Genomic DNA, 13,705 nt, shown 5'->3' with positions numbered 1-13,705 from the left:
GATTTGAAACTGGGCGGTAGCTGGAGGGAACCAAACGATCTAAATCTGGTTTTTTCAACAGAGGAGAGACCACTGCCTCTTTTAATCCCTCTGGAAAGACTCCTTGCTCAAGGGAGCTGTTTATTATCTTCAGCAGCAGGTCACGTAATCCCTCCAAGCAGGATTTTAATTGAAAAACAAGAGCAAAATGTGCTTCAGGGTGTCTCACAAAGACAAAGTTTTTGCAATTTAATAAACTTTCCCTATGTTTTTATGATAGAACCAATTAGGAAATGATATGACCCAGGAACAAAAATCATGTTACATAGTGTAATGATTTATAACAACCACAACAACAACAACAACAACAACATAACATGAGGTGGGATGATGGAGATCCATGTAAATAATGGGAAAATTTTCCCCAATACTCTAAGGTGCTTCTCCTTGACCTTAAGAACCTAAATGAGTTTGGTCCCCAAGACTTTAAGGAGTCCTTCTTCCCATACTTCTTCAGTAAACATTGGCAGAGGAAGCCTTTCTCCAAATATATTAAAGAGAAAAGCATTGCACATTATATATGTACAAATGAGGGTCTCATTTATGGTTCTGCACTTTTAGAACTCCCTGCCTTTCCCTGAAACATTTCAGAAGTATTCCTTTTAGCACCTATTTTTTTTAAAACAACTTTTAGTGGAAATAACTGCATCCAGTGTCTGGGCACATATCCCTTTGGAAATAAATGGCAATCATAACCTTATTGAAAAGGAAAAAAATATGTCATGTTCTTTTGGCAAATGTGAAACTCCATGAACATGTGGAGACCACCTTTTGAAAACCACTAGTCAAGTAAAGCATGATCTTATTAGAAGTCAACTCTTTGAACAAGTGATATTTACAATCATTAATGTAATGGCATACAGGTAACGTAGCTGTTAAACTGTAGAACCATGTCTTTGAACTGCCAAAGACAAAAGACATGTCACTACAAAAATATATTTGGTTAGCAGAGGATTGTTGTTTCTTTGAAGTTGAAATTACAGTTGCAGCTGCCCAAAAGATATACACTCTCTTGAAACCTTAGTTTAAAAGATGTGCTCAGAGATAAAAAAACAAAGTCTTCTTTGAAAAATAACATACCTTTTTACTCACAAACATTTTATATTAATTCACCATAGAAGCACATTTATTTAAGTTTCATTATAGATAGGATGTAGTTCTCTGTGTTGAGTACACAGGGTATCATTCTTAATCAGTAGTCCATAGTCTTTAGGTATAGTTGTACTCACTGGAGTCCATAAGTCATACTTCTCTACTTAAGTTCTAACAGCAACATGTATCCACCTCCACTGAGGTGTTGAACAGACAGAATCCAAAATGGAGTCCTGAGTCTGAACATGCTCAGTACAATCACATGTCTATAACCCTTCCCACACCAAAGAGGTACAGTCAAACTGGCAAATCAACCTACAGATAGAATACAGGTTAGCAAATATATACATTAACAAATAAATAGTGAAAGGCTTGGGAAGTTGCTATTTCCAATAACTTCTCATTTGTTCATGTGCTTATTTCACTTTATCTCTGTCTTTTTGATTGGACTGTTTTATGGTTTATTCTCCATAGTTTTAAATGCTTACATTTATGGCCATGAAATTGAGTTTTGGATGAAGATGCTGTTTGTCAATTTGAAAGATGGCCTGTATTGATGGATCTCTTTCCCTTTCTGGACTGACTGCAATGGTCTCAGAGTCTTATTTTCATCTGGATTGCTGTTGCGCTTGACCAGCTTTCTCTTATTGACTAGGTGGCAGTTTCCTGGGTCTTGTTACAGCCAAGCTTTGCCCTCTTGTGCACTTACCATCGATTTAATGTTGTTGTTTTTTTAAAAAAAGATGTTGAGTTGTTTCCGCCTTCCGCTTCTGAGCAGCAAAGCATTGCAGCATGACATTGCTTCCAAACTTGGGGAAGATAACCAGCTTCCTGTTTCTTTTTTTCTGCTTGAGAGTTTTAACGCCTTTTAAAGTAACTGAAGTGGAATTGCAGGATCTACTTTGCTGGTACTAATGCAATGTGGTTTGTTCCACTGCCTCATCCTCAGTATCTTTGGAAGTGCAAGCAGAGCTTGGACCAAGGATGAGCAACTTGTATCTTTTCAGATGGTGTTGGGGCATTGGTAGTAGAGTGGGATGATGGGAATAGTGATGGAAAACATACTCACAATTATTCAAAAAGTAGGTTTCCTTGCATTCAGGGCCCTGTGTTCTGAAGAATAATTGTGAGTTAGTATTCTGCATACAGTCGGCTCCCCCAAATTCACTGGACAGGACTACGTAAGGCTAAACGGAGGGCTGCACAAACACAGCAAGGACCAAGTACAGAGAGCACAATAATCCCAAATAAACAGTTCGAGGGGAGGTCACAGGGGCTTACATGTCTTTACACTAATGCTCAGAGCATGGGAAATAAGCAAGACGAACTCCAACTCCTAGCACAGCACCACACATACGATGTCATAGGCATCACTGAAACCTGGTGGGATGACTCCCATCACTGGAATTTAACCATTGAGGGCTATAACCTCTTTCACAGAAATAGAACAAAGGGGAGAGGAGGGGGAGTAGCTTTATATGTCAAAAACAGTTACGTTGCAGAAGAAATGCAAGACTGTAATCCGGGAAACCAGCTTGAAAGCATCTGGATAAGAATCAAGGGAACCGGGACTCAAAAAGATCTTGTCGTGGGTGTCTACTACAGACCTCCGAGTCAGGATGAAGGACTTGATGAAGCCTTCTGTCAACAGCTGACCAAACAGGCACAAAGAAGAGATATAGTAGTCATGGGCGATTTCAATTATCCCGATATCTGCTGGAAAACAAACTCAGCCAAGAGTACAAAGTCCAACAAATTCCTCACTTGCCTTGCAGATAATTTTATGGTCCAGAAGGTAGAAGAGGCAACAAGGGGATCAGCAACTCTTGATCTAATCTTAACAAATGTGGAAGACCTGATCAATACAGTTGAAGTGGTTGGATCCTTAGGGGCAAGTGACCATGTGCTCCTGCAGTTTGCAATACAAAGGAATGCTGAAACTAAGACAAGTCAAACACGCACTCTGGACTTTAAGAGAGCTGACTTCCAAAAAATGAAGGAATTACTGAGCGGCATTCCATGGACGCTGATATTAAAAAACAAGGGAGTTAAGGATGGATGGGAGTTTTTCAAAAGTGAAATACTCAAGGCGCAAATGCAAACAGTGCCAACAAAGAAGAAAAATAAGACAAGTGCAAAGAAGCCAGAATGGATGTCCAAAGAACTTCTAACTGAGCTAAAGCTCAAAAGTGACATGCACAAGAAGTGGAAAAGGGGAGAAATCACCAAAGAAGAATTCAAATGTATAGCCAACTCCTGTAGGGAAAAGGTTCGCAAGGCTAAAGCGCAAAATGAGCTCAGGCTTGCCAGGGACATAAAAAACAACAAAAAAGGTTTTTTTGCTTATGTTGGTAGAAAAAGGAAGAAAAAGGAGGCGATAGGGCCACTGCAAGGAGTAGATGGGGTGATGGTGACAGGGGATAGGGAAAAGGCAGAACTGCTTAATGCCTTCTTTGCCTCGGTCTTCTCACAAAAAGAAAGCCATCTTCAACCTCAGCAACATGGAATGGACGAAGGATTGGGGGAAATCCAACCCCAAATAGGGAAACAAGTTGTCCAGGAACACCTGGCCACTCTAAACGAATTCAAGTCCCCAGGGCCAGATCAGCTACATCCAAGAGTATTGAAGGAACTAGCGGAAGTTATTTCAGAACCACTGGCAATCATCTTCGAGAGTTCTTGGAGAACAGGAGAAGTCCCAGCAGATTGGAGGAGGGCGAATGTGGTCCCTATCTTCAAGAAGGGAAAAAAGAACGACCCAAACAATTACCGTCCGGTCAGCCTCACATCAATACCAGGCAAGATTCTGGAAAAGATCATTAAGGAAGTGGTCTGCAAACACTTAGAAACAAATGCGGTCATTGCTAATAGTCAACACGGATTTACCAAAAACAAGTCATGCCAGACTAATCTGATCTCTTTTTTCGATAGAGTTACGAGTTGGGTCGATGCAGGGAGTGCCGTGGATGTAGCATATCTAGATTTCAGTAAGGCCTTCGACAAAGTCCCCCACGACCTTCTGGCAAACAAACTAGTAAAATGTGGGCTAGACAAAACTACGGTTAGGTGGATCTGTAATTGGCTAAGCGAACGAACCCAAAGGGTGCTCACCAATGCGTCGTCTTCATCATGGAAAGAAGTGACAAGTGGAGTGCCGCAGGGCTCCGTCCTGGGCCCGGTTCTGTTCAACATCTTTATTAACGACTTAGACGAAGGGTTAGAAGGCACGATCATCAAGTTTGCAGATGACACCAAACTCGGAGGGATAGCTAACACTCCAGAAGACAGGAGCAGAATTCAAAACGATCTTGACAGACTAGAGAGATGGGCCGAAACTAACAAAATGAAGTTCAACAGGGACAAATGCAAGATACTTCACTTCGGCAGAAAAAATGGAAATCAAAGATACAGAATGGGGGACGCCTGGCTTGACAGCAGTGTGTGCGAAAAAGATCTTGGAGTCCTCGTGGACAACAAGTTAAACATGAGCCTACAATGTGATGCGGCAGCTAAAAAAGCCAATGGGATTTTGGCCTGCATCAATAGGGGAATAACGTCTAGATCCAGGGAAGTCATGCTCCCCCTCTATTCTGCCTTGGTCAGACCACACCTGGAATACTGTGTCCAGTTTTGGGCACCGCAGATGAAGGGAGATGCTGACAAGCTGGAAAGCGTCCAGAGGAGGGCGACTAAAATGATTAAGGGTCTGGAGAACAAGCCCTATGAGGAGAGGCTTAAAGAGCTGGGCATGTTTAGCCTGCAGAAGAGAAGGCTGAGAGGAGACATGATAGCCATGTACAAATATGTGAGGGGAAGTCATAGGGAGGAGGGAGCAAGCTTATTTTCTGCTGCCCTGCAGACTAGGACACGGAACAATGGCTTCAAACTACAGGAAAGGAGATTCCACCTGAACATCAGGAAGAACTTCCTCACTGTGAGGGCTGTTCGGCAGTGGAACTCTCTCCCCCGGACTGTGGTGGAGGCTCCTTCTTTGGAGGCTTTTAAGCAGAGGCTGGATGGCCATCTGTCGGGGGTGCTTTGAATGCGATTTCCTGCTTCTTAGCGGGGGGTTGGACTAGATGGCCCTTGAGGTCTCTTCCAACTCTACTATTCTATGATTCTATGATTCTATGATTCTATGACTCCTGCAAAGGTGAAAAACTGAAAATGGAAAAATTGCTATTTTTTAACCTGAGATAACATCTCTCTTAGGAATCTCTAGGTCCTTCAACAAAACTCTGTGGTCATCTTCTGGCAGAAGTTGAACCTAGAAATTTAAAAAAACCTGCAATGATGGGGATGCAGGAATATTTGGTATCTATATCAAGTAGAGTACAGCATAGCCAGTGCAATATGGGCTTGTAGTACCAAATTGGAGAGGAATGCTCAGGAGGCTCTTGTAATGTTTTTAAATTATATTTATTGCTTCAGGAAATCCATCTGGGATAGAAAAGAATTCCTATATTTTAGTAGGAAATCCCCTAAAAATGGCACTCATGTCCCAAAAACTATTGACCTGCTCTATGTTTACAGGAGCAGTATGTCAGATGATAAACGATGGTTACCATATCCCCATTGTCTTCTCCATGATAAACATAACCAAGCTGCTGCTCATACTTACCCCTTTTGTCTCTGTTCTTAAGGTTTGTTTATTGCTGTAATGTGTTTTTCACAGAGGTTGTTGACAATAACTGCACTCTCCTGTAGGGTTCAGCCAAGGCCTCCGTCGTTCTGTTGGGGGAATTGCAACCATTCTGGGACCTTTATGGGCTGGAGGATTGACGGATAACCTCTACATCATGTTGGGAGTAATGATGGGGCTGCTGAGCTTGCTAATGGTGAGTGCTAAGGGAATAATTTTGTGTCATCTGTCCTCCCCCTGCAACTTTCTAGTTGTATATGTATGGAAGGGTTTGTTCCAAGCTCTGGGAGTCCTTCTGGACTCAACGCTAAGCCTGGAGGCCCAGGTGTCAGAGGTGGCTAGGAGGGCCTTTGCACAATTAAAACTTGTGTGTCAGCGCACCTGTACCTAGAAGCCGCACTTGGCCATGGTGGTCCATGCCTTGGTTACATCCCATCTAGGCTACTGTAAGGGGCTGTGCATGGGGCTGCCCTTGAAGAATGTCCAGAAACTTCAATTAGTCCAAAGAGCTGCAGCCAGGGTACTTACAGGTACTGGATCCAGAGACCATACAACTTCTCTGCTACGGCACCTCCACTGGCTGCCAATTTGTTTCTGAGCTTAGAAAACTTGCCTTTTTGGACCATCATTCCCAGGATCTTCCAGCCAGCATAACAATTGAACATGTTATTCAGATGTATTTATTTACTTTATTTTTTCCTGCTTTTCTCCTATTACAGGGCCCAAGGCAGCTAGCAATAAATATAAAGCAATGCTAATTGAAGTAATATGAAAACATTAGAAGACAAATATTTTTTTAAAAAACAATTTATGCCACTAAAGCCATAAAACATTAAAATATTTTTTTAAAAAAATTCAGAAGTGACTTGACAAACTGCAAGTCACTTCTGGTGTGAGAGAATTGGCTGTCTTCAAGGATATTGCCCACAGAATGTCCGGATGTTTGATGTTTTAGCATCCTCGTGGGAGGCTTCTTTCATGTCCCTGCATGGGGAGCTAGAGCTGACAGAAGGAACTCATCCACTCTCCCCGAATTAGAACCACTGACCTGTCAGTCAGCAGCCCTGCTGGCACAAGGGTTTAGCAAAGGTGGCACAACCACTACACACCCACCTCAAAATTCCAGAACATGGGAATTCTTTTCTAATAATTAGAAACTCTTCTGTGTTCTTGTCTTTGGGAAAGAACTCTAGAAGTTTTCTAGTAAAGTCAGGTAAGGAGGAGAAAAGTCGGAGGCTTGGTTTCTCCTGATACTTAAGGTGTTTGCCAGTGACTGGGTTGAAAAGAATGCTATGTAAACTGGGCTTTGCCCATGGCTTAGTCATTCTTACCACCCCAAAGTTCAACCAAACTCCCCAGTTCCTCATGCATACTCCCATGCCTGCCTATTCCTGCATCCAGAGTGGAAAGGCTAGTTCTAGAACCACAGTCCTAAGCAGTTTTATCCTTCATGTGGTTTCTTCTGATTTTTATCTCTTGCTGGCCTGGCTGAAATGGATGCAGAGTCAATTTCTTCACTGCCTACTCAGTTCCTCTGCCTGGCTTCCTAAGGGTTACTTGTGCCAATGCAGATTTCATTTTCAGAAGCTCTTTGTGGGTCTGAAACGAGCAGACACACACAACCTTCAAGGTTGAACTTGCTGAAGAAAGTTCAAATGCAAACTCTTCAGTTCAGTGTTATTCCAATGTTGCGATTCTTACTGCCATGTCTGAATGCTATTGAATTATGGGAGTTGTAGTTTTACATTGTTGATAGCAGTCTCTACCCAAAGAGTGGTAGTGTCTCACCAAACTACAACTTCCAGTATTTCATAGCATTCAACCATGGCACTTTAAATGGTGTCAAACAGTATAGATGCACCCAATGTTGTTTTTAGGGGGAGTTGGTGCACACACACACACACACACATATTCACTAGAACCTCCTCCTCAATAACATATCTAGGGAGCATGGAGGTCAGTTCAGGGCCCCCATTCAGATGCATTCTCCCGTCCTCCTCCTTTGCCTGCCCAGCCTCTCCCATGCTGTACTCCTTGACCTGACAGGCCCCTTCTCCTTCCTCACCAGGTTATGGTAGGACTTTCATATGCATATCTCATAGAACCACCCACTGGACACCTGTCACCACGAGCATCTCGAGAAGAATGCAGCTCATGAAGAGTCTGGTTGGTTGGAGGTGCCTTCGGAAGAACGTGAAATGTGCACTCACCCAGGTGAGAACTAATGCTCCCTTCTGGTTGTGGCCTTTAAGATTCCAGTAATTGGCCGAGAGTTTGAGAAACTGGAGATAGAATTCTTTAGGGAGAAGACAAATTGCTTAGCATTGTTTCTTCTCCTGGGCATGTTCACTCTTTTCATTTTTAAAGCCTTCTCTCATGTGTGCACACATGTCTGTGTTTTTTAAATCATTTCCTTGATGCTTTTGTGGCACAGTGGCTGCTTCAGGTTTGACCAAAAGACACCCAATGGCAATTTTCCTTGTTGTAATATGGAACAAATTATCACATAACATGACCTGAATACAAGGGGCAGGTTCCCCTGATAACTCTTAGTTGTGATGATGAACTGTTTTGTTCTTCCTTTAAGAACACTATCAGACACTCCGATCCATTAAGAGTTCCTGGTAAGCTTTTGATTGCAAAAAGGTTGAGCAACAAATAAAAAAGATCAAATTACAACATTAAACTCTCTCCTTATGCCTTAGGTTTGGTTACTCCTGATTGGATGCTCAGTGTTAGTTGCAAAAACCAATAGCAGTAACACTGTTCATTCTCCCACTAAGTGGCATCTTCTCCCTATTACAAGGTTGCATGAGGTCCCCCATAAGGCTATTTTGTGGACCCTAAGCATTTCCCAGGCTGTCAGCTGAATGGCACCTAGAAAGAGATATAAATCAACAACTAAAGGAAAGGTGGATTCAACAAAGGCAGCCTGCTGTAGCCTTGGATTCTGTATCCATGGTTCTGCATCCCTGGATTCAACCAAACATGACTCAAAAATATTTTTAAGCATCCAAAATAACATCCCATAGTTCTTTAGGCTCCCCCGGCATATGTTTACATAGTTCACCATATATAAGGGACACAATTTTATTATATAACGGGACCTGAACATCCCTTAATTTTTGATATCTATTTGGTTGAGGGGTCCTGGAACCAACTCCCAATGGATACCAGGGTCTCGTTGTACCAGAATGTCCAAAATGAATATCAAGGATATAAGATGGCTGTCTAATGTTACAAGTAACTTTTGCTTAAACAACTTCTCTCAAATTAGGAACCTAAAAATTAGGAAGAACTTCCTACCTGTGAGAGCTGTTCAGCAGTGGAACTTTCTGCCCCAGTGTGTGGTGGAGGCTCCTTTTTTTGGAGTTTTTTTTTGGAGGCTGGATGGCCATCTGTTGAGGGTGCTTTGAATGTGATTTTCCTGCTTCTTGGCAGAATGGGGTTGGGCTGGATGGCTCACGAGGTCTTTTCCAGCTCTAGGATTCTATGATTCTAAATGTGTGTGTATGAGTGAATCCACTTGAAGTTTTATTCTGAACTATCCAAGCTACTAAACCCTTTTTCAAGGGTAAGTGTCAGCAGCTTGGAAAGCTCCTCTAAATTTCAAACTAAAGCCAAGGGAGGCCCCCTTTATCAGAATGCTCCCTCCATGTGTGTATTTGAAAACAAATCCCTTCATTCTATCTCACAGATCATCGAATTTAAAGACCCTTTCCTGATGGGAGAGTCATGACATATTTGTGGTTCTGTTCTTTGCTCACAAGTGATGGTAGTTCAGAAACCATTCTGTCAATACATAAATAGGTCAACTTATACACATGACAGCTGGCAAAACACTTAGCTAAGAAATCTTCTGTTCTTTAGCACTACTGAAACAGATCTACCTATTTTTAAAGCATGTGCTAGAGTTGAAGAGAGTGCTCTTAGATCCGTGTACTTTATACCTGAATGGCCTTGGAGGAGCCTGCATGAATGTTCCTAACTGAGGGCTAGAAATAACTTCCTGCCACAAGCTCTTCCTTTCTCACTGTCTGCATAAATTACTTTAGTTTTCGATTAGGCATCTTTTGGAAATGCCTGAAGTACTGATGGAAGAAGGGTTGCAGCTGGCAATCTTCTGAACCCTTCAGATTCTGTTCAGCCACAGTTTGAGCCTCCTTAGAGTCTGCTGTACTTCAGCAGGATAGCAAAGCCAAATGGAGGGGGAGACGGGTTGTCTGCTTCTAACAACCCATCCGCTTCTTCCAAGCTGCTGCTTTTATGGAATCATAGGGCTGGAAGGAACCTTGAGTGAGTCTGCCATGCCATCTGCCATGCCAGAATTTACAGCTAATGCATGTCTATCCAATCTCTGCTTAAAGACTCCCAATGATGGAAAGTCCACTGCCTCCTGAGATAATCAATTCTTTCTTTTACTTTCAACCCATTGTTTTATGCTCTAATCTCTGAAGCAGCAGAAAATACAAAATATTTCAGGATGGCATCTGTGTCACCTTAATGCCTTAAAGGCACCAGAACCTGTGTAATCTTAGAAGCCAAGCAGCCATGGTCGGTTAGTGGATGGGAGACCACCATCAAATCCCAGGTGCTTTAGGCTCTATTTCAGAGAAAAGAACCAGCAAAACTACCTCTAAGTACTCCTTGCCTCAGAAAACCTGGTGAAATATATCCAGAATTAGGTAAAGTTGAAGGTTTTCCCCTGACATTAAGTCTAGTCGTGTCCGACTCTGGGGGTTGGTGCTCATCTCCATTTCTAAGCTGAAGAGCCGGAGTTGACCGTAGACAACGCCTAGGTCATGTGGCCGGCAAGACTGCATGGAGCATTGTTACCTTCCCGCTGGAGTGGTACCTATTGATCTACTCACATTTGCATGTTAGGTTGGCAGAAGCTGGGCCTAACAGCGGGAGCTCATTTTGCTCACCGGATTCGAACTGCTGATCTTTCGGCAAGCACGTTCAGCAGCTCAGTGGTTTAACCTGCTGTGCCATTTATTAAAGTGGCATCAAAGTAGCGTGACTGTTCAGTGTGGATGCACTCCTAGAAAAGCAATAAATGCTGCTCAGAGTTGGATGCGTGGTGAATTAATAACAGCATGCCCTGATCCAGTCAATGGAATACAGATGGGTCTCTTTCTGTGGATTTATATCAAGAGCCCTGTTGGGTGTGACTCCCCTCCTTCTGTTGTTTCTCATGCAGGTGTCAATCTGACTAGTGCTGTGGACCCTTCCCGGCTGGATCCTGGTGCCACGTTGCTCATCTCCTGGTGGGATGGGAGGCAGGCAAGAGATTCAGCAAAAGAAGAGCCAGACCCAACCAGGCAGCTGGTTCTGACTTCCACACTCCACCTGGCCAGATATGCTTTGTTCTTGCCACTTCCCTGGTTCAGCGCTGCCCTCTAAGAGTAGGGTCTGCTGTTTCATACCCTCCACAGCGTCACTCATTGTCTTGCCCCTATGGGGCCCACCGAGCTGCTGTTTGTGGACTCTGGAAAGGGACCTAGATTGGAGGTTGCTTGACCAGCCTCACACCTGTGAATTGCTCTCTGCCTCAGCTGTAGGTCAATGAGGCCCATGAATGCTACTCTGCTCCACCCTTCCTCAAACCAGTTGCCCTTTTAATGGCCATGCTAGCTGAAGCTGACAGCCCAACCTGCCTTGGGGTAAGCCACTCACCCCTTTCCTGAGCCTGTAAGAGGGTTTGTGTCCTCCTTACATCCTCCCCAGTATGGGTGAGAATGATATAGTCCTGCAGATGTTGGATGCAGCTCCCAGCATTCCTTATCTTGGGCAATGCAGAGTAAGACGTGTTAGTACTTGCTGTCCAGTAGCATCAGAAGGCCCACATGATTTCTATCCGACCCTTAAACCTATCCTCAATCTCCTGTACTTCTTGTTGTGACCCAAGTGGGCATCTTGGGGCTCCAGTGTCAATGGAGCAGTAAACTACTCTGGATTTTAGTCTAAAGGGGTAACAAACCCTATCCCCAGAATAGCTTCACCACCTTGGGTAGTCCCTTTGGAGTTCTGACTGAAACTCAGAGTGGAGTCACCAATCCACTGGCATGGCCATTTAACCATCGTGAGTTATATTGACAACCCCAATGTCATAGGGAAAAATGGTTGGTAGTTGACCTCAGGTATAAGGGATAGCCTTAGAATAGTGATTTCCAAACTAGGCCTTCCAGATGCTTTGGTCTTCAACTCCAGGAAGCCTCAGGTGCCTGGGGCAATGATCAGGGATTCTGGGAGATGAAGTCCAAAACATCTAGAAGAGCAGAACTTGGGAAACTATGTCATGACTGTTTGCTTCAGATGGATTCATTGAGATTGGTCCTGGTTTAAATATTTCCTGGCAATTGTACAAATAACCAAATTAACTCCAGTGTGGTTCTGGGTCATAAAAGCAACCAATCTGATGCCTCATCTAAGCACCAAATGCTCAGTGGGATGCTCACTAGGAACAAGGAAGCTGTGCCGCTGCCTGTTTCCATAGGTTGCAGTCAGGAATCACCTTGTTTTCCATATCTTTAAGCCCGGAATCCAACTCCCAGCAGAATTCATCATTGACTATACTGGCCAAGCCTGCTGGGAACTAGTCATGGTTCATAATTTGCTTTAGTATAATCTTCCGCAATCTGATGTTCTCTAGTTGTGTTGGGCTTGGCCACCTGGGGGAGTCTGGAAGTTCCAGTCCCAACACAGCTAGAAGCCACCAGTTGGGGAAGGCTGCTTTGAGCCATCTTTTTCTCCGAAAGGTCGCTACATAAATTGCTCTCTGGCTCTCCTGTGGGTTTTGTGACTGAGATGGTTAGAGTAGGCTGATGGGTAGGAATTGGCTTGAAGAATTAACCTTTCCAAACCCATTCATTGTTCTTACAGCAAGCTATCTCCATTCTCAGAGATTTTGGAAGCGTCTCACCACCATTTGAGGAACCTGTGCATGCAAACACAATCTTTCACTATTGAAGGTGACCACGTCCTCATACTCAACTGAGGCTTCCACGTACATCTATAGACACAAGTTGTTGCCATCAGAGCCATAACTTCTTCAAACTCATCACAGTAGCCAACCCTAAAATGGGTTAAGATGTGGGATCCTCCCATACATACCTCCCATACATACCTCCCAATTTGGCAGGGATACTTCTATAGGGGAAGGATTAAATGACCTTCCAGGTCTTCTTGGACTGTACCTCTCAACAGCTCTAGCCGACATAGGGAGGAATGCTGGGAGATGCAGTCCATTGACATTTGGAGAGCCACACTATTCCTTCTCTGGATGAGTGGAAAGAGAGATGAGCTACTTAGACACCTCTTGATATGACAACAGTGGCACATAGAGGATATGTTCCATGCATTACCATTGTGCCACATGGTTCTGTTTACACACATGATGCCAGTTGTATATAGGCAGACTCTTTGTGGATTAGGCTGTGTTTGCTGCTAACATCATTGTCTAAAGCAGGCCTTTAAAATGGCTCGACTTCATATTCATCAAGTGGATAAAAATGACTTGAGTCACAAGACAGAAACGGGGTTGTATGGCACCATGCAGTGTAAAACACCAATTGGAAGAAGCCCACCGTATTTGAAGATGTCAGCTCATGATTTTATCAATCATTTCTCCCATCCCATTTCTTGAATTTCTGTTTTTTAAATTATTACTTTTAGTTTTCACTGTTGGGGGTAGTGGCAATGGTGCATTTTTCCAACGGGCTTGGTGTATGTAAATATGACAGAAAAAAATAAACCCACACCCCACAAAATCTGGGTGAAAGAGGCATTTATTCAGACTGAAAGAAAACCTGGGCTGAACTGACAACTTGGTTTCATTCTTTGAAAAGAAATAGATGGTTGAGTTGGGTATGGAAACACATAGCTTTGTCAGGTAACTGTTAGGATACTGAAATATGGGTAAGACTGAAA

The 13,705-nt window shown here is 43.3% G+C and overlaps 1 protein-coding gene across 3 annotated transcripts in view; it reads left to right on the top strand.

Moving 5' to 3' along the window:
* Positions 1-13,545, top strand: part of LOC100556147 (uncharacterized) — a 34,306-nt gene extending 20,761 nt beyond the window's left edge. For 2 of the 3 annotated variants that reach the window (XM_062976822.1, XM_062976821.1), the window contains 3 exons: positions 5,839-5,969; positions 7,876-7,987; positions 10,977-13,545. In XM_062976822.1, coding sequence (XP_062832892.1) covers positions 5,839-5,969; positions 7,876-7,987; positions 10,977-11,179 — 446 coding nt within the window. In that variant the 3' untranslated portion in view covers positions 11,180-13,545. Of the gene's footprint in view, positions 1-5,838; positions 5,970-7,841; positions 7,988-10,976 lie in introns of all 3 variants that reach the window. The other variant, XM_062976823.1, reaches the window with a different exon arrangement.
* The last annotated feature ends 160 nt before the right edge of the window (positions 13,546-13,705 follow it).

The sequence above is a fragment of the Anolis carolinensis genome, chromosome 3, assembly GCF_035594765.1.
Source record: "Anolis carolinensis isolate JA03-04 chromosome 3, rAnoCar3.1.pri, whole genome shotgun sequence".
NCBI classification, from domain to species: domain Eukaryota; kingdom Metazoa; phylum Chordata; class Lepidosauria; order Squamata; family Dactyloidae; genus Anolis; species Anolis carolinensis.
This window is presented reverse-complemented; position numbering and strand designations above follow the sequence as displayed.